Source organism: Trachurus japonicus, chromosome 21, assembly GCF_045865225.1.
Source record: "Trachurus japonicus isolate A0001 chromosome 21, Traja_1.0".
Taxonomy (NCBI): domain Eukaryota; kingdom Metazoa; phylum Chordata; class Actinopteri; order Carangiformes; family Carangidae; genus Trachurus; species Trachurus japonicus.
The window spans coordinates 21556597-21576255 of NC_140927.1; the positions used below are offsets into that span (position 1 = coordinate 21556597).

General features: G+C 40.7%; 2 protein-coding genes across 3 annotated transcripts in view; one reads left to right on the plus strand and one right to left on the minus strand.

Annotated features, from left to right (window-relative positions):
- Positions 1-11930, plus strand: part of fgf14 (fibroblast growth factor 14) — a 101533-nt gene extending 89603 nt beyond the window's left edge. For both annotated transcript variants that reach the window (XM_085764169.1, XM_085764170.1), the window contains exons 4-5: positions 5929-6127; positions 8047-11930. In XM_085764169.1, coding sequence (XP_085620295.1) covers positions 5929-6127; positions 8047-8189 — 342 coding nt within the window. In that variant the 3' untranslated portion in view covers positions 8190-11930. The remainder of the gene's footprint in view (positions 1-5928; positions 6128-8046) is intronic.
- A 314-nt stretch (positions 11931-12244) lies between these two features.
- Positions 12245-19659, minus strand: part of itgbl1 (integrin, beta-like 1) — a 39524-nt gene continuing 32109 nt past the window's right edge. Inside the window, exons 10-11 of the mRNA XM_085764165.1 lie at positions 16831-16944; positions 12245-12555 (exon numbers count right to left, since the gene is read on the minus strand). Coding sequence (XP_085620291.1) covers positions 12467-12555; positions 16831-16944 — 203 coding nt within the window. The 3' untranslated portion in view covers positions 12245-12466. The remainder of the gene's footprint in view (positions 12556-16830; positions 16945-19659) is intronic.

Consider the following 19659-nt stretch of genomic DNA (forward strand, 5'->3'; position numbering starts at 1 on the left):
AATAAAAAAAAATGGATGGTGTATGCCGTGGATGCACACAATCTATCCAGCTGTTTACTGGCGACTCTTCATTTGGTCCCTGTCTCGTCTTTCTCCTCAGGGTTTGATAATCAGACAGAAGCCCACATTGTCTGCACACACTGTCGACGTGACTCTTATACATATGAGAGCAGCTTAGCATTGTGAATGCAGCTCAGCTTTCTGGAGGTTGACCTTTTTCCACGGATTAATAGGTTTTATGCTGGCAGCATTAATAAACAATTTCTTCGTTTCCACAGTAGGGTAGTGAGCAGTCACTCTGCATATTAATGTGCGTCCCCTCTCCCCGTATGAGCTTTGTCTCACCTACTTTCAGGCGGTCATGTTTGGCAATCACGACCTGTTTTGTGTTTTTTTTTCTGCCCCAAAGGATGTTTGTCTCAGAGTCATCTTTTTGCGCTTTTGTCCTTAAATGCAAATTCACTGTTATTAAGGAGTTTTGTATTAAACTCCCACTCTCTCCATCTGCCTCTGTCCATTTGCCTTTTTTTATTATTCTTTTTTTTTCCAGAAATAAAATTGTAGTACTCCCTGGATTCGCCCCTTCGCCTCAATCCCACTCTTAGTCACTGTCTGCTTGCCTTTTCGTCTCTCCTTTATTTCTCTTCGTGTCTTTTTTTTTTTTGCTTTGGTGACTGGGGCTGATAATGTGCGACTGAGCCGTTTTGGCCCTCACGCTGTCTGTGGCCAAGGTCAATTACGGCCTTCCCATTCAGAGCTTGGCCAATCATGGGCCAGGGAGCCACTGATGTGGAGCGCCAGGCAGGGAGATCAAGCGGGAAGAAAATCAACCGTTTGGTGCCTCAAAAATGATTCGATTTGCCACTGGTGTGAAAGTGTGTGCTGTGTCTGAGTAGCCCTCTCCTTTTCTCCTTCAATGTCACCCATATTTTTCTAAAATATTAGCTCAGTGCAGGGTAGAATTATACAGACAATAATGTAATATTGTCTGTGATTTGAAATGACAAAGCTCAGAGTCATTTTATCAGGCTGTGTGTTCATATCTGATTTTGAATAGGAAATATTCAAAATATTTGATTTTGAAGATGAAAATTGAGCTGATTATAAATTACATAAAAAGGGACATTTTTGTTATGACATTGTATTAGAATACAGCAGAACACTTTGTATGCATATCATGAGTCTGCATGGGCACGATGGGGATGCCCAGTCCCTTAGAGCAGCACTATATTTTGCTGGAGTGCCTTTGGATTGCCATGGAAACCTAAGAGAAAATGTGTTTGTCATGTTCTGGTCTCTAGAAAAAAGAAAAAGAGGAGCAAAGACAAACAGATAGAAGAAAGGTTTCTTCATCGAAATCCCAGAATGATGTACTGTATAGTGGACTACATTTCAAACAGTTTTTATATTGATTAAAAATGGTCAAAGAAAGATTTATAATAAATGTAACCTGTGATTTTGATTTTGTCCTCTGTAGGTCAAATTTTTGGCCATTTGGGGGCAGTAGAACAAGGAAAAGCCACTAACATGATGAAAAATGTGTAAAAAAATAAATAAATAACTGTAGACACCCAGGAGTCAAGAAGAAGTATCATCATTGTGCAGTCAGAGAGAATGAAAACAGTTTCAGGCTAGAAAATAAAAACAATGCGCCAAAAGAGGCTAAAAAACTTTGACTCCACTGTACTTTTGGCCTTGTCCTCATTCTTAGCAGCAATCTGTGACACATGTCTGTGAAGAGTTAGTGATCACAAATGAGGGAACATGACTGAAGGGAAGTCTCTCTCTCTTGTTTTGTGTAAAGTCAGGGATAAAAGCCATTCGCTTGTCATTGACATTTGACAAACTTAAAAATGCCTTCAGCAAACAATGTGTCTGAAATCAGCTGCAGCTTCACAGCGCCGATCTTCAAGTGAAACTGATTATGGTGACTGACAGTGTTACATTTTTGTTTCGCCATCAAGCATCATTCCACAAACAAACCACCCCCACTTCCTCTGCCTCCGTAAACAAAGGCAGACTTTTTGTGCGTCCTATGTGAAGGCGTTTGATTAGCCACAATTATGGCCTTGGCGCCAGCTTGTGTGATTACTTTGACTCAGGGCTGTTTTGTAGGTGCCGTATAAGTAATCAGCGCTGGGGCTAAACCTGGACCGGCATCAAAATGATGTGTCTAATTACAGCAGCCAAGCCAACCTGTGGTGCGGCTCACCTGACGAGGAAAAAGTAGAATTAATTACCTAATTGAAGCAACTCAGGGAACCATGAAGGTAAAACTGTTTTACCTTCTAATCGGCTCAGCAACAGATTTTGCTTCAGCGTTCAAAGAGCGTGTAAAAACATTCTTTCAGGGAACAAAGATTATTTAGTTTTACAAATGAAACGCTACAATGAAGACATTTGTTCTGGCTTTTTGGCTAAAGATCACTCCAGCCTGTTCATTTTAAAATATCAACAACAATATCCGACTTCTCTTGGAGTTGCACTGTATGTGTCCTGTCTGTTCTGTAACAGCCTGTCCCGGGTGATATGATACAGCTCAGCCTTTCTGACAACTGAAACATGACAAACAGCCGTTTGATGAACTGCTGCTTGTTGCTGATGCACAATAAATCTTAATGATGATAACAAAATTAATAAGGAGGGGGGGGGGGGGTCAGGCCTGGCCATCGTCCAGAGAGACTGTTCTTTTGTATTTGCAATGAAACATATACTAGATGTCCTCATGCTCTGGATTTTATCATGTGTGGTTCAGTTTTTATTGCCTCTATTGCCTGCACTGTGTCAATACATTGCTCTGTAGTATAAGTAGGAAGTAGTATATTTCTGATCCCAATCCCTACTTTTGCCACTAGAATAGTCTGAAGTTAATTCTCTGGTGTAATGTAATCTCTGCCGGTGAGACAGAGAAAAGAGTCAGAGCGCAGGATTTCCCAGTGGACACACACACACACACACACACACACACACACATACAGTAGATATATACATTAAAGCAGAAGTAAGCGATCCGGTCGTTTTGGTTAATGCTGCGTTCCAGGCAGGCTTTTGAAACCGTAAATTACAGCTTCAAGTCACGACTTATGACTTTGTAGCGTTCCAGGCAACCCACTCGTGTTTTTCCGACCTGTTTTACCTGTGAAAGTCACTATAACGGCCACTCGTAACTTCCGACCCGTGAACTCGTACCAGATCGAACTGGTACGACTTCACAGGTCGAAAAAACACGAGTTACGAGTTGCCTTGAACGCACCATAACGTCTTGTCAGCCGACGGAGTTAGCAGCCCCCGCCCTCGTTATGGATCTATTGGTCCTCGTCCCTACGTCACCACATTCAGGTGCATCCCTTGGCTGCACACACAGCCCTTCATGCCGTTCTCTCTCCTCATTGGATAAAAATTGTAGGATACGAGAAAAGTTTTCTCCTCGGCTCAGAGCAGAGCAGAGGGACTGAGAGACCCATGTTTCGGTCCAAACACTCTATGTAAGTGATTGCCGTCGGAAGATATAACTATTTAAGACTTATATTAACAAAAATATCGCTTACTTCTGCTTTAACTTAATATAAAAACACAGCAACAACAACAACAGAAACCTCATGTAACACAGCACCAAGCAGATGTCTTGATGCCTGCACTGATGCTGAAGCTTTTACCCTTTCTTGCTGCAATGTGAAGAATCACAGCACTGACTGCATTTTTTTCTTCTTCTGTGTGTGTCACATCACAGCCGCTGCTGTTGTTATGTGTCCTGCATTTGTATCTTCCTCTCACAAATGTCTGGGAGTCCTCAATCAAAGGATAGAGAGGACACTCAACATTCAGCCAGGTGCTTGTCAGGGTTATTATGGATCATATGGTCATCCCAAGTGTCACTCTGCCACTTCCTGTTCAGCTCTTCTCTCCGTTGAATGCTGTCTGGAGGACAAGCTCTGACACAATTCAACAAAGGACTTATTATACCACAGTTACAGCATAGTGCATCCTGTGTTTAAAAACGTATCATTCAGCCCATAATGTCCTTTACAGACAGAGATGTTCAGCATTGTTCCCATGAAGTCAATCTCCAGGGGAATAATTGCCAATTAGGTTAATGTGACATTTGGATGGACTACTGTCATGGCTCTGCAGATACATCAGTCCTGAAAAACCGTAACAACCGTTAACAATCATCAGGTCAAACTGTCACTTTGGCTGATTTCTAAATACCTGCAAAGTGACTGACTCACATCAACCTCAGCTATACATTGTCTTCAGTGTTATTAGTAATTCATAGCATGCTGATGCTAAACTAAAATGGTGACTGGCACAGATTAGATTACACCTGTTGAACATCAGCATGTTAGCATGTTGGCTTTAGCATTTAGCTCAAAACAGTTTAACTGCATCACTTGTTTTAGTTTAAAAACATGTTTTAGTTTCTACAGCTAATTTCCCCCCTCATCACAATTGTACAAGGGGTGAATATTCATATAACCCACTGATTGAAATTTTATCGAAGCTCTGCTTAACTTTGTGTGACAGTTGGGATAGTTCATACCTGCCACAAGCTGACACACCAAAGTCTTGGCCTGACACACCCCCCTCCTCTTTGTCCGTTTTTGTATTGGATGGAGTCAGGTATTGCCAAGATGGCGACAGCGAAACAGCCCACTCTGAGCTGCAAAACTGCACCTCAGAGACCTGAGGGTGGAAGCAACAAGCAGCCTCTATCTTTATGTACACACTATGACACAACACAACACAAAGTTTTCCCCAGAATTTTATGTGATACAATTTAAATGACTTTTATGTTTGCCCGTATCATTAAATTAAGAGGTCCAGTAATGTAAGACTTCCAAAAGACTTTAATCTTTGGTCTTGCGAGATGATCCTTTTTCTTGATTTATTATTTTTTGGCACAACTTTCAGTGTACTTAGGATTTGGAGGATGACACCAGAATTTATTCTGGGGTCCCTAATGAATCTTGTCTCTGACATTGAGAGCCACTGTGGCCGAGGACACATGAGAGGATTTTTTACATGTACTGCCAGTCGCTGTGTGAGCCAGCTCGGTGTGAATTGCTTACAAAAGATGTGTTGAAACCCTCCATTGTGATGAGTGTGCTTTGATTAATACACCCCGATGAATGCCTTTATTTTTAGCCTGGCAGGGCGGACAATGTGGAAACGCGTTTTATTACCCTTCTGGTTAGAGATGAATGGGCAACAGCAGAGAGAGATGTGGTGCCTCGCTGTTCATTCGTCACTGCCAGATTGAGGTGTAAAGGATGGAAGAGTCACTTGATTACTTCGATCATTATTCGTACAAAGTTCAGAAGGCAGTCATAGACAAATTGCTAATAGAAGATGTAGTATTTGGTGAAGAATGATCCCCTTTGGGTTTTGCCAATTAGAAAAGAAATTTGAAGAGCAAGGCAGTGCCTGGCTAGACATCTGGGGGGGTTGGAGGGGCAAAGTGCTGATTTTTACAGTGCTGAAGTGGCGGGGTCAGAGCCTAACAATATATACTTTCTGCTGGGAACACGAGCTAATTGACTAAACGAGCGCTCTCACATCTGATGTCAAGGTGAAGGCCAAGGAGAGACGGCGAGTTGCATTTCATCAGAGCAGGTCATTAGGCCTGGGTTGAATCAGACATGATTATAGTGAAATAGACTCTGCAGCGCTCATCCTTTTCACGGCAGGTGGAGGTATGAAGTTCAATTTACCTGGCGAGGCACTTTCTGAGCCTGGAGTAAGATTATTCTATACATTGAGAGTGAAATATAGGTGCTGTGTGTGCTGGTGACCTTCACGCAAGTTCAAATGTAATTTATGAATCTGACATCTGTTTCATTCGTACATAATATGAACCATAAATTAATAATTTGACTCAAGTCTTTTTTTTGTTTAAACAAAAAGTGGTGCTTGTTTGTGTCTTCGCAGGAACTCTTTACAGCAGAGTGCAAGTTTAAAGAGTCGGTGTTCGAGAACTACTATGTGATCTACTCGTCCATGTTGTACAGACAACAGGAGTCGGGGAGAGCTTGGTTCCTAGGGCTCAGTAAAGAGGGTCAAGCCATGAAGGGGAACCGAGTGAAAAAAACAAAACCAGCTGCTCACTTCCTGCCCAAGCCATTAGAAGGTACGTAATTAAAAAATGTAAAGTGAGATTAATGAGCAACAGCTCATTTTTGTTTTTTCATTTTCAATAAGTGAAATAAGATCTTGATTTATCATTGCTTATTTTATTTATTAAAGCTGATGTGTAGAAATGCATGGTTGCCCATAAAGTTGGAATAATTTTCTTTTTGGACACATTTCTCTTATAAATTGTGGTTTAATTTAAGAGATTGATCAATAAAGTTTTGAGAAGATATACACTTTATCTATCAAGAATAAATCAGATTGTCACAATCATTTTATGAGAAGAGGTAAAAAAAACAAAAAAACATTTTAATCCAATTTTATGGTCAACAAATCCAATGAAAAGACAAAAAAAAAAAAATCTTAGTATTATGCTAATAAATGTCTGTAGTCTGGTCCTGATTCAGTTTATTCAGACACATAAATAATCAAGTGTTGCACTGGGTGGCTTGTTCCTTTATTATAATGAGTCCACTGTCCTGCTCTCATAAATACTCACTAGTGTCCCCAGCATGTGTTAATAATATGTAGTTAATAGTTTCAAACAAACGTTTGAGTTGCTCCTGTATTAGTAACATTTGCTAAAAGCTGCACGGCCCAGATGCTGTGATCTGTTTTTAAAGATCTGTGTCTTCAGCAGGTGTTGGGGTTGAAGGCCAAAAACAGCCTGGGGAAGTTGTTTCTTGTCTTTTAATTGAAGTTTGCAGGAAGAAAATATTAATATTTTCATCTTTTATACAGATCTTTTTTTTATGTGAAAAGGTTTGAAAAGCTGTCTACCTCTGTAATCCGTGCACCCACATCGGTACTGGGGTGGCAACAAAACATGATTTATCAAACCTGATCAAAACCAAACAGCCTGTGTTTTAGATGAGACCAGACGGCTTTAAGAAGATGTAAAGTCTTCATCCATAGTCTCTTGTGTTTTCGCCTCAGACTCAAGAGACCCAATCATCAGCTCTTCTCCACTGCCTCCTCTGTCAAGTTGAGGTTGAGGCATAACCACATGACTCTGATAATTACCATCCAAATTGATACAGTAGCACCTTATTATTGTGTAATATCATTATGATGTCTATGTATGGTATTCTATACATTCATACGTACGTACATTACCACTATGATTACTACTATTCTACTATTCACAGTTAGAATCATATCATATTATATAATATTACTGTGATCATTATCACTGTTGCTATTATTATTAAAATTATCAGTATTATTATCAAATCTACACAGACAGACTTAGCCACTTATTTATGATGTTTTACGTCACTTCCTGTTTGTCACCAGTAAACATAAAAATGTGGAGGGATCATTTATAGTATACTAAGTAAAGAGAAAAATAATGAGCATACATAGTGGCTACATAGTTGGTAATGGCACAACTACTGCTTGTGAAATCTTCATCTTTGGACACAGTTCCTGTGTTTTTTATGTGCTGGTTCTCTGTCTTGCTGTTGTAAGCAGACAGTGTAGGATGCAGGCGCCGCTCACTAAGTGCACAATGAAATGTTGATAGTCCAGCAGATGCCACCATCACTCTCATCAGCCACCTTCATGATTGCCTCCCAACATTTAAACATGGAATCAAGTTGAAGTGTCCTGTCAAGACACTTAATGAGACTGTTCTTGGATTCAGAATCAGCGCTGATGAAGACGTACTGTAGCATGAATCCTACAAAAGATGAATCAGTTGTTTTTTGTGTAAAATGCATTATGTCTTCAGTGCTGGTTTGAAGGTTGTTGTTTTATTCTTCTCATGTGAATAAAACTTTTTGAAAGAGGAAACAGCAGCTCTATGCAGCTTGAATAGGGTCGGACAGGTAAAGTGCAGGAAAGAGGTTCTTGCTAACACTGTTTTCTCCCCTCTCTCCCTCTCTCACTCTCTTTCCTCATCATCTGCCCCTCCAGTTGCCATGTACAGAGAGCCATCGTTGCATGATGTTGGAGAGACATTGCCCAAGGCGGCCGTACCTCCCAGTAAAAGCACAAGCGAGCCGGCGGTGATGAATGGAGGTAAACCTGTCAGCAAGCCCGACAAGCCCGCCACATAGCCACACCTGACCAGTGCCCAGTGTGTGTGTGTGTGTGTGTGTGTGTGTGGAGGTGGTGGTGGTGGTGGGGGGTTTGGGTAGTTGGGGTGGAATCGTGGAGCGTGACGGAGGCTGGGCTTTTTTTCCCCCCCTCGACTTGACTCCAAGACCCTCTGTTCTTCTGTGGATCAGATCCAGGCAAACCTTCCTTCCCTTCTTCTCTCGCTCCTCCTCCTCCTCGTTCACCCGCTTCGTCCTCCTTTTCTCCAGCTGTCTCAGCGCGGGGCGGACGGATTGTGAGGCGGCTGAGTTTCTCCAGCACGGGAGGGAAGAGGACCTCTGATCATGGAATGCCTTTAGACTCCTCTGAAACTGTGAGAGTTCATGTGAATAACGTGTGTTTCAAAGCCACGCTCGTGGTTCTTTGCTTGCTGACGGTTCATCCGAGAAACCCTCCCCTTCTCTATAATGCCCTGTTGGAGCAGAGTGTGTGTACCTTCAGATCTATTTTCTATACCACAGTTCACCAGCTATGTTCTGGGATAGAGACTGTATAGATAGAGTAAATATTTGGACTGTCGTCCTCTATTTTTTACGAGTATGTTCCCCTCCCTCTCTTTCTATCTCTAGTCACACACTTTTCTCTTTGTCAAGTAATCTAGAAAAGATAAAAACATTTTGCAAGGGAGTTGTGTGATTTTCTAAGAAACACATTCACGCAGACATGACATAAAACCAAACACATATACACCAAATAAAGGAAAACAAAACACAACCCAAATTTTCGTCTTGCCTACACGCACGCACACACAGAAGTTTATGGGGAAAATCAGAGATGTTGCTTTTTTTTTTACAGCTGATATAATAAAAAAAACACACTGGAGGCTGGCAGATAGCTCCTGCAATCATAGTTGATGAAGTGCTAATTACCGCCACTGCAATCAATGCGAGGAGCTCCCTACACACATACAAACACACAGACACACACACACATTTATAAACAGATGTCCGTGTGGGTGGGAGAGCGCTGGAAGGAATGGTGTATACATATCACTATCTAAGTCCCACCAGCGGTTCAGTCCGCCTTCTCTGGTAAATAGAAAACCTGAAGTCTATTTTTCTTTAATCTTATTTCAGAGCGTGGGCTCTAGGAATATCTCTAGGCCTTGTAGGCCTCTGTCCCTCACTCGCTGACTTCTTTGGACTATAAGGCAAGGCTTGTGGCTTTGACCCAGATGGTCTATAACTGCAGCACTGGCAGCCATCTTAACGGCAGCGTCTACTTAAAAGCCAGAAAACAACATGGCTGAAAACCAGTAGGCGACATTTATATATTGGCTGCATCCCTATTTGGTTCAGCAAACTAAAGCATGGTCAAGGTTAATATTGTGTTCTCTCTTCTTGCAGCAGTTATACAAGAGATGGCTTATATTGTAACATTTTCACTGTATAAAACTTAGGGAAAATGACTATTAAAAATCATAACTTTTTAAATGACTAGATATTATTATAATTATTATTATGAGAGGATTTGTCTCCTAGCTCAGCATGCAGAGTCCAGTACTGATCATCTTGGCCTGTCACGTGCCTGTTTGGACCTTGATTCCCGGCATGCAAAAACAGGTTCCCAGTCCCCACTGGGCCAAAGGTGCCTCACCCACCCGATACATCCACGTAGAGGACACGTAGCATTATCCATGGAGAAAAACCACACTCAGATGTATTCATTCTGAAATGACCAAAGTCTCTTTTTTCATCCCAAGAAAGAACTGAACTCTTTACCTGTTATAAAAAACAAAAAAGAAAAAAAAACAAAAAAAACTAACGAAAACTAATCTGATTCTCTCTCTGATTCAATTCATTCAAGCTTTCACTGTGATAGCATTTGTTCTGTCCGACAGAATCAACTCTGCTCAGACCCACAAAGGTCTCGACTGATGTCATTTTGGAGAAGTATGTATACCTTGAATTAATCACGTGCATGTATTTTCTACGAGGAGCAAGGTATGGGTACGGTTCTTCACTCTGTTCAAGCTGAAGAGCACTGACGCTCGGTGTGGGAGTTTGAATGGGCATGTTTGTAGGCTATGGCACACTCACACCTTATCCGAAGGTAGTCCACTGCACTTTCTGTTCTGCATCTTCATCACGACTGTTAGCAGTTTATCAAAGCTCTATCTGATCGATCAATCAATTTCTAATGTTTTAACGTCTTGCTTTTGACGATTTCTTTCCTAATAGTTTTTGTTAGATAAGGTTTAGAATATTAAGTAGATTTGTTGCTGTTGTATGCTGCTAAAACCTGCAACTATATTTAAGAAGTTGATTTGGTAAATATAATTTGTTTTGGAGTTTATTGGGATTACACATGACCATTTCTTCTGACAGCACATCAAAGCACATTAGTTAGACTTAAATATTTGTCTGTACAAAGCTGTTAATGTTATAACAACAATGGCGTACCATCGACGCGCATGCACACAAACAACACACACACACACACGAACAAACACACACACAACAGGAGCTGGGAACCATTGTAGCTGTCTTTGAGGATGGTGTTGTGTCCTCGTTGCAGCCAATCATCCTCCACTCATTACAAACTCTACATGCTGGGCTGGCTGCTGCTCCGGCCCTGCAGTCCAGTTAACTGGCTCCTCCGAGGCTGGCTTTATTTTTGTAAATGACCAGTGTGTAAATGTACATCTCTGTTTGGATCTCTGTAACACCTCCTTTTAGTTATTTTATTCCTTTCACGTCTTCATTTTCTCTCGTATACGGGTCGTGTGTGATATCGTTCTTTCTAATCCTCTGATCACTTTTTGCTTTTGCCCCCCACCCACTCTATCTCTTTCTCTCTCTCTATCTCCCTCTCTCTCTCTCTTCAAATGTGTTAAAAATATTCTAGCAAACTTAGTTTCTTTATGGCTTCAGTTTTCAACCTCTTCTTTTGTACGTTGTCCCATCTGTTGCATGGGGAGAGGATGGCATTGATGAACTGCATGTAGTAGGCTATGTCTATCAAGAACTGTTGGTATGTACCGCTAATTTTACATACATATATGCAACGAGTTTGTCTACACTATACAGTTTGTGTTTGTTGTATACACATATACAACATATTGAATAAAATATTTATATAAAGGTGTACTGTAATGTCAGTAACATACTTAATGCAATATTGTGTGCAGTATATTATTGCACCTGTCATTTTTTTTGATGGGACAAAGAAAAACAGAGGGGTTGGCTAGTTTAAGCATGAAAAAGGCCAAAGTAGAATTTACATTAAATTTTCTTTGTGACTTCTTAGCGGTCCTCTTTTCAAGTGGTGACTGAGCTCTTGTGTCAATGCAGCTCTCATCCGCTGTTGCCACCTTTTCGAAGTGACATGGACACCCAGCATGCCACAACTAAACTATGTATGCCCTTCTCTTTGTTTCCTCCACTTAGAATGTAACCTTGTCACTAGTATGAGTTGAGTGAGAAATGTCCATTACGTACCTTCAGTACAAGCGTGGGTTTCATGGCAGATCGTTTTGGTTTGATTTCCCAGTGGAGAAGAATAGGCACTATTAAAAATGATTTATTTTCAAAAATATATATATACCATTGCAAGTATGCCCATTGGAGTTATGTCATGTTATAACAAATTTGTAACCATGTATGATTAAGGTCTTCGCATTGTTTTCCATGCAAAATGTTGTGTCATGCGGCACATTTAATGTTTTATTATTAAAAAGAAATAAAAACCTCAAACAGTAACCTCTGCTTCGAGCTTTTGAGTTGATCTTTCAGCCCAGTCTGGGAGCAGCACACTTCAAAAACAGACCTACATTATCCCCCGCAGTATCACACATACTCCAAAAATGTCATCTCACTAAAAGAACATATTCGTCTTTGTCCAATGTTTCGATTTGTCATGTACCTGCAGCAGCCGCCTGGAATATGTAAGCGTTCCTACATTATTAAAAAAAAAAAAAAAAAATCATACATAAAGCTGGTTTTGGAAACTTAAAATGTTTACATTATAATAATATGTCTTAAACAGAAAAATATGGTTGTTTCTTTTCACCTACAAAATCCAGTTTTAATAAGGATCATTTGTAACCAGTACATTAAAAGAATGAATGCTGTTAGTGATACGCAGAGTTACATCCGTGTTTATGCATGTCTTCTCCCTCCTCCTGTGGTTTTCCAGGCCGTGATGTTTTACCGGCCTGGTCGTTGACGGCCAGCGGTGCTCCTGGTCGCTCCGGGCAGCCAGGCCTCTTGTCTCTAACCCCAGTGTCCTGTTCTCCTCAGTACTCAGCTCCCACCCAGATTTCACAAGCGTTCCCTGTCCAGCCGTCCCAGCACTCACAGTTGCCGCAATTGCACAACCCATTCCCTGTGAGGAGATGTGAGAAGAAAAGCTGTGAATTAAAAGAGCTGTGCCATCATGCCTGACCTTTAACAAGGTTCCTCTTTTCACACCCTGCTTCCCTGGGTGCAGCTCTCTGCTGGGGGATTGAGGCGGCTGCACCGCTCAGGACAGTTTGTGGCTCTGCAGCTTTCGCCCACACAGTCGAGGAGAAAACTGCTTTAATTAAGAGTGAAAAACCTTCATGCTTTTCATATTCTCCACAGTTGGACAAAGCTCGGAGTGAGAAGTGTGACCTTCCCTCCTGCCTGTGTGCCTTCCTTCCTGAATTGCTTCTTTCCTGCCCAGCTGCATTCCTTCCTATACCTGTATTCCTCCTCCTTCCTTCCTCCCTTCCCTCCTTCCTTCCTCCATTCCTTCCTTTTGTCCTTCTTGCTTATCTTTCTTTCTTCCTGTCTGCGTGCCTTCCTTCCCTCATATCCGTCTTCCTTCCGTCGTTCCTTCCTGCCTATCTGCCTTCCTTCCTGTTTACCTTCCTTCCTTCATCCCTGCCTATCCGCCCTCCTTTCTTCCTGCATTCCTTCCTTTCATCCTTCTTGTTCGTCTTTCTTCCTACCTACCTGCCTTTATTCCCTCCTTTCTTTCTTCCTTCCTGCCTTTCCTTCTGCCATCAGCATTCCTTCCTTCCTTCCTTCCTTCCTTCCTTCCTTCCTTCCTTCCTTCCTGACTTTTCTCCTTCCTTCTTAGTGACAAAGGGACAAATATCACTGTGTCCTCAGGTTGGAAAAATGACATATTTTTGTTGAACTAATAGTGAAAGTGGTTTTGAGCACAATGGGATGAGCTGATTCACTATATTCCTGAATAATGATATATTTATGTCCATATGACAGCACTTGGAGTAGTACAACATCCTACTCATGGTACCTGTCTGTTATAACCTCAGGCCCTCAAGCTTTATGATGGTTCCCTGAGCTGTCAGAGGTGCTAGGGGTTAGGAGGAGGACTCCTGCTGGCCTCCTGCCACACAACTGAACAGACATAGCAGCCACAAAACATCTCTGTGGGAGACGAGGGCGGAGTGATGGATGAAGACGAGGATCAAACGGTGAAAGTGAGGTGGCGAAAAAAGGCGACAGAAATGGGTAAGTAGGTGAAAAAATATCACGGAAGAGTGAAATAGGAAAGGAGAATGAGGATGAGTCAACTCATGATTACGCTGTTGATCCTTTGAATCCAGAGCTGAGATGAGACAGACCTTCCTCTCTTTACACAATAAGGCTGGCCTTAGTCCATATTCTCTCTTATTGTGGATAAATCCCAGGAGAAGACCAAAACCAACAGTGTTCCGCTCTGTCTCTCAGTATTTCTCCACTTCTCTATCCTGTCTGGTGTGTTTCGTCACAAGCTCCATTGGTTCCTATTGAACACATAATCTTTGTGAGATGAGTTGGGGACTATTTTCAATCATAAATATGTTGTCCTTTAGAGAGCATTTACTGCACTATAATAGTTCTGTGTTAATCATAGTGAACTACTGTAACAGGTCACCAGCTGCAAGATCTTTATTTATTTTATTTTTTTAGACAGCAACAGGGGAAACAGCCCTATAATCACAACTGACTTCATTATAGTCCATTATAGTCCAACAACTAGCTAAAGAAGACTACTGTAGGTCAAAGCAGAGTATGTGGTTGGACCAGACATGTTCAAATCCTGATATTATTACTCCAACGCTGTTTGACAAAATCACCAAACTCATAAATCAAAGACAAAGACTGAGCTGTGATTTCATCTGTTTTAATTTGAAAATGGTCACTTAGAGATAAAGTTAGGAGAGACAGATCTTTTTGGCTGAGCAGACGCAGCCGTATAATCACAAATGTCCCTGACTGACTGACTGAGTGATGATATTTCCACCACGGGCCAGCAAAGCACCCAGAGGAGTACGTTCAGTACACTGAGCTACTTTCATTACGAGTATCATTATTACTAAAGGAATAAAGTCTGGTATAATCTGGAGTTGGAAGTAAAATGAGGTCAAACTAATGTGGACCCTAGATGGAGGCTGTACTCTGTGAGTCAAAACAAGAAATTTATTCTGTCTCATGGCCGCCCAGTAGTTCAAGATCCGGTGGAGCTTGTGGGTTTAGCCCTTGTCCCAGCGGCCTGGGTTTAAGTCCAGCCTGTAGCCTTTCTGCATTTTGAGAATCAGAGCTCGGTTTCATTGGGAATGAAGTCAAACCAACATTGTGTTTTGTAATTGCATTCCTGAACCTTTTTAGGCGAGTGTAATAGTTGTGATGGAAAAGGAAAACTGAAACCATGAGAGCGATTTCTAGGGACTGGTGAACATAACCCTGATAAACACAATGTTGCACGGTGACAAAATGTAATTTATTTGTTTTTGCACTTTCACCTGTGTTGCAGACGACTGTATAAACCCCCTTTTTTTGTCTCATCTGAAATAGCTGCTGAAATGATTATATTCAGTGGATAAAATTAACCAGCAAGCAAGTAAGTGTAATGAGAATCTACAGATTTGAAGGGGCCATGACATTTCTGGATGCAGAGTTATTTATTGGCAAACTTGCTAAACAAATTTTTGCATCATTAGCACGGAAAAAAAGAGATTGTATCATAGCTACCTAGAGAAGAGAGGATGTGTCTTTGATGTGCATATTCAACATCTTCTTTCAGTAATTGTCTTTTCATGTAAAACATTGTTCTGCATATGGTAATTTGCATACTGTACACACTCCAGTTAGTAATATGGTAATCAAGAACATTTAACAGACATTGCCATACATTTGCTTTGCTTTCTCCCAGTGTTACGCAGTTTTTAAGCAACGTTCGTCTGCATCTGGAGCCACTGATGCGCACTTGAATGACATTAAGGTTGACATTTGGAGTCATGAAGTCATGATGAGAAACACTTTTGAACAGCTGTCCAGATTTTGACAGGCCCCGGAGCAAAAATAATTATAAACATGTACTGAGATTTCCATTATCAGTGGGGAGAAGACAGCTCCTGTGGATAAACAGCTATATAGAGGAGAGACAGGAAGTGTGTAGTTTGTCTCAATCTGTTTTCTGACGCACAATGCAGACGTCACATTAGTGGGTTTGGTACAAGATTGGCTGTGTGTGTGTGTTTGAGACATTGAGCTTACAGAAACCCCGGAACCCTAGACCGAAAACAGACATTCACCATATTATACACAGTCTAACTGGGGTTGAATGGGGATTTGTTTAACTGACATCGGTGTCATGCAAGTGTGAATATCTACTACTGTACAACTAACTTGCCATAAAGACATTGTATGGCATTGAAACTGTCAGGTTTTCAACAAAGGTGGAAGAAGTAGGAGTCATTAATTATGTAAAAGTTTTAAAACACTATACTGTAGGCTGCCAAAAGTCTCAGCTTCATATTTGAGTTACATAAAAGAGAAATTGGCAATAAAATGTAAAATGTCTTGTGTTGGTGTTTTATCATATTAGATCATAATACTGATACATAAACATCTAATTGATATCTAAAAAGGGTGATTTCTAAGTTTTCCCTTCTGCTGAATGTGGGTTTTTGCTGGAAATGAAGTGGTGCTGACTGTCGCTTGGCAAGAGCTTCAGCCATTGTGGCCTTTACAAGACCAGAAGTTATAACATGTCTCCTGGAATAGAAAGTGACGAGATCTTGATTAGTGGACTGAAGTTTGATGCTGAACTTTCAACATTTCCTCTACACTGGTAAGTAAGTCAAGGAACACAGTGGGTGCATCGTGTGAGTGTGGTGGCTGCAGGACATGTTTTTGAAAAAACTAATGAGAAATTAAACTAAAATGAAAAGAAATCCAACATCTCAGTAACCTGCAAACTCTGTATACTTCTAAGGTTGAGTAGGAAGTAGCAGCTACGTTGCAGAGATGGAGCAGTGTGAACATGTGTAGGCCTACTTCTTCGCAGCAGTTCAGAGACGCTCCCAGAATAAAAAACAGCTAAAGCTAACATTAGCAATATAGCAAAATCAAAGTTTACAAAACGCTCCTTTAAGGTTGTAGTTGGTTGGTGTTGGGATCATTTCAGCTGCTTCATAACACTGCTGGGTAGTTTGATAGCCCTTCATTAATTCTAGCCCCTAAACACATTTTCAAGGATCTGTTTGGATAGCACTTCAGATTTTGGCAGGTTTTCCTCAGGTCCATTTTGGATTGGATCCAACATTTCGGATCCTGAAGGTGTGTGTGTGTGTGTGTGTGTGTGTGTGTGTGTGTGTGTGTGTGTGTTTGTTGCCTACACTACCTGTGCAGATGAGGCCGTCATGTTTGTCACACTCTCGGTCGTCACACTCGCAGTACTCTCCGGACACCCACCAGTCTTGGGGAGAACAAATACACTGGCCACAGTGACAGGAACCTGCAGCAGAGACACACACACACACACACACACACACACTCACAGGGCTGTTAATTAACATCACATTTTTCACCTAAGCTGAACAATATTCTGACAGTGCATATTTTGTATTTCAGTTTTACACCATCGCCTCGCTGCTTGTGTTTTTTCAACAAATGCTGTTTGTGTTATTTCCTGTATGTTCTTTCTCTTACACAGAAGATTAATAGTGTTGGGCAGAGTGGATATGAGACCTTCCCCGGGGAAACAGCCACTAATATTCGTTTGTCACCAGGAAACCAATCCACCCACACTTAAAACTTCCTCTTCGCCATCAGTGTCTGTTCCTCTCTCTCTCAAGGGCAGCAGCAGGATAATAAGGTATTAAGGATTGGTGGAGGGAAACAAACCAACTGCTGTTTCCTTCATTTAAAAAAAGAAATATCCAGAGCTTACACCCTGAGGTCCAGCAACTATGTTTTCAATCTCCTCAATTTCTATCAACATACAGCAGGTTGCGGGAACCCTCGATGAGAGGTGGAGGCAGACAGCAAGAGACAGACTGAGGAGTGGAGCAGGAGGGCCAGTAAAAGAGATAAGACAGAGGTGAGATGAGGGGAGTGGCTGAGGGGAGATTGGTTTGCTGTATGAATATAGTGGAGCAAGGAGAATGGACATGCTCATTTTCACACACTGCTCAGCTCTGCAGAGGATCCACGGCTGCGCGATACAAAATATTTTGGCGTATGATAAATGCAATACAGTGAAACAGTATATAACAGTGACAGAATGGAGAACTTCTCTACAACATATGCACATAGTAAATGAGTAACTGCATGGAGCTGCAACAATCATGAAATATTGTAAGTTTTCTTTTTAATTCATTGATCAACTGTGTCATCTATAAAATGTTGGAAGATGACAACTTAATATTGTTAGTATTGTTGGGACAACAAAACCACACCAAAGGATTTAGAGTTAACAGGGTAACAACTAATAATAATAATAATAATAATAATAACTAATATAACTACACACTAATAAGCATAAGGCAAATACTTAATTCATAATCTAAAAGCATCTATAATGTTTTTAATTATTGTGTTTTCATACTTAAAGGTCCAGTGTGTAAAATGGGGGGAAACCGTGATATCTAGCGTTCAGATTCTAGATCGCCTTCTTCGTCGTTGGTTTATTGATGAGCGTGAAACTTGCGAAACTGGCTGGATCTTCCGCCAAGCTGCCATACAAACATGGCTGCGGTGCAAGATGTCAGCACTTTCTAAAGTAAGACCCTTGCTATACGAAAACCAAACAAATTTTATTTTATAGCGATTATACACCTATACAAATATATTCATGGGTAGTATATTCAGATTATGCCAATAAACCTTGCCAATTATTACACACTGGATCTTTTATATATGAACATTTACAAATCAAGCATGATATCAATAATTTTGGAGGTGTCTGTGGTTCATGAGGTTACTTATACTGTAGGTGTGCTGTGCAAATGATTAACAAACTATTAAACATTTCTGCTGCACTTGTATGTACAACGATGAAGACATGCACTAATGGTTAGTCAGAGTAACATTCTTGAAGATGTTTTATTGTTGATGATCTTATTAATACATTTACATTTATATCTATGTTTATTGTTATACATTATAGTTTGTACAGTTGCTATTATAAAGTGTTGCCGTTCACAGTTATAACAAACAGATAAAAGAAGCATATCTTTTCAGAGGCTGAAACCAGTTCACATTTGGCCTTTCTGTATGATACATGACATGAACAATGATTAGTCCGCTGTCAGTCAACTAATGTGTTCTTTAATGATAGTACCAGCCCTCCTGAGGCCTACCCCTGTCTATGTAGTGGATTACTGGAATATCACACATGATTCGTTCTGATGAAATACAGTGCTAGCTGTGGAAATTGTGTTGTGAATATTTTGTTCATGTATAATACATCAGTGTTTTGTTAAAATGTGTCTGGGTGAAAGACGACAACACAGAGGAAGATTATTATTTAAATCTTAAAGAAAAACAGGCTCTAACCTGCAACAGAGCAAAACAGTTGGGTTCAGAGTGGATATTTGATTTTAATCTGGTAAGATCTGTTTGAAAGCAGATCAGTCTAATTGCCTGGTACTGTGAACTATGGCGGCAGGAAATTGTAGAAACTATAAGAGTATATCAGAGACAGTGAGAGGAAGATAAAGTCCAAAACTCGAGCTTGTAAGTAAATTTGTGAATATGAGATTAGTCTCAAATGTATCATTCATTTGATAATGATAAAAGTAACATGTTTTTTCTTAGTTTTCTCAAGTAGTGTTTTAGTTTTTGCACAGATCAAATGACAGTTCTGAATGAGTGATATCTTTGTGTAGATTAAAGGTAAAGTAGTTTTGAGCAATAATCTGAAATCTGAGAGTCAGAGGTAGTGATGCAAAACTCAATAGGATGGTGATAGAGATTATTTAAGCCAAGAGGGGAAGGTTTCCAGAAAATATGTGAGCTCTGTCATCTTCAGGGGGAAGACATCTTGTGACGATGCTTCCGATAAAGGACATCATCACTATAGTTACTGCCTCATGATTGTCTGCCTCCACCTTTCAGACTGGATTTAGGTTTCATCTCTGCTTCTTCAGAATCATATAAAATATCAACCATTTGTATGAAACATTGTCATAATTGCTGTGGGAAGGCTAGGATAATGGCAAGTTATTAT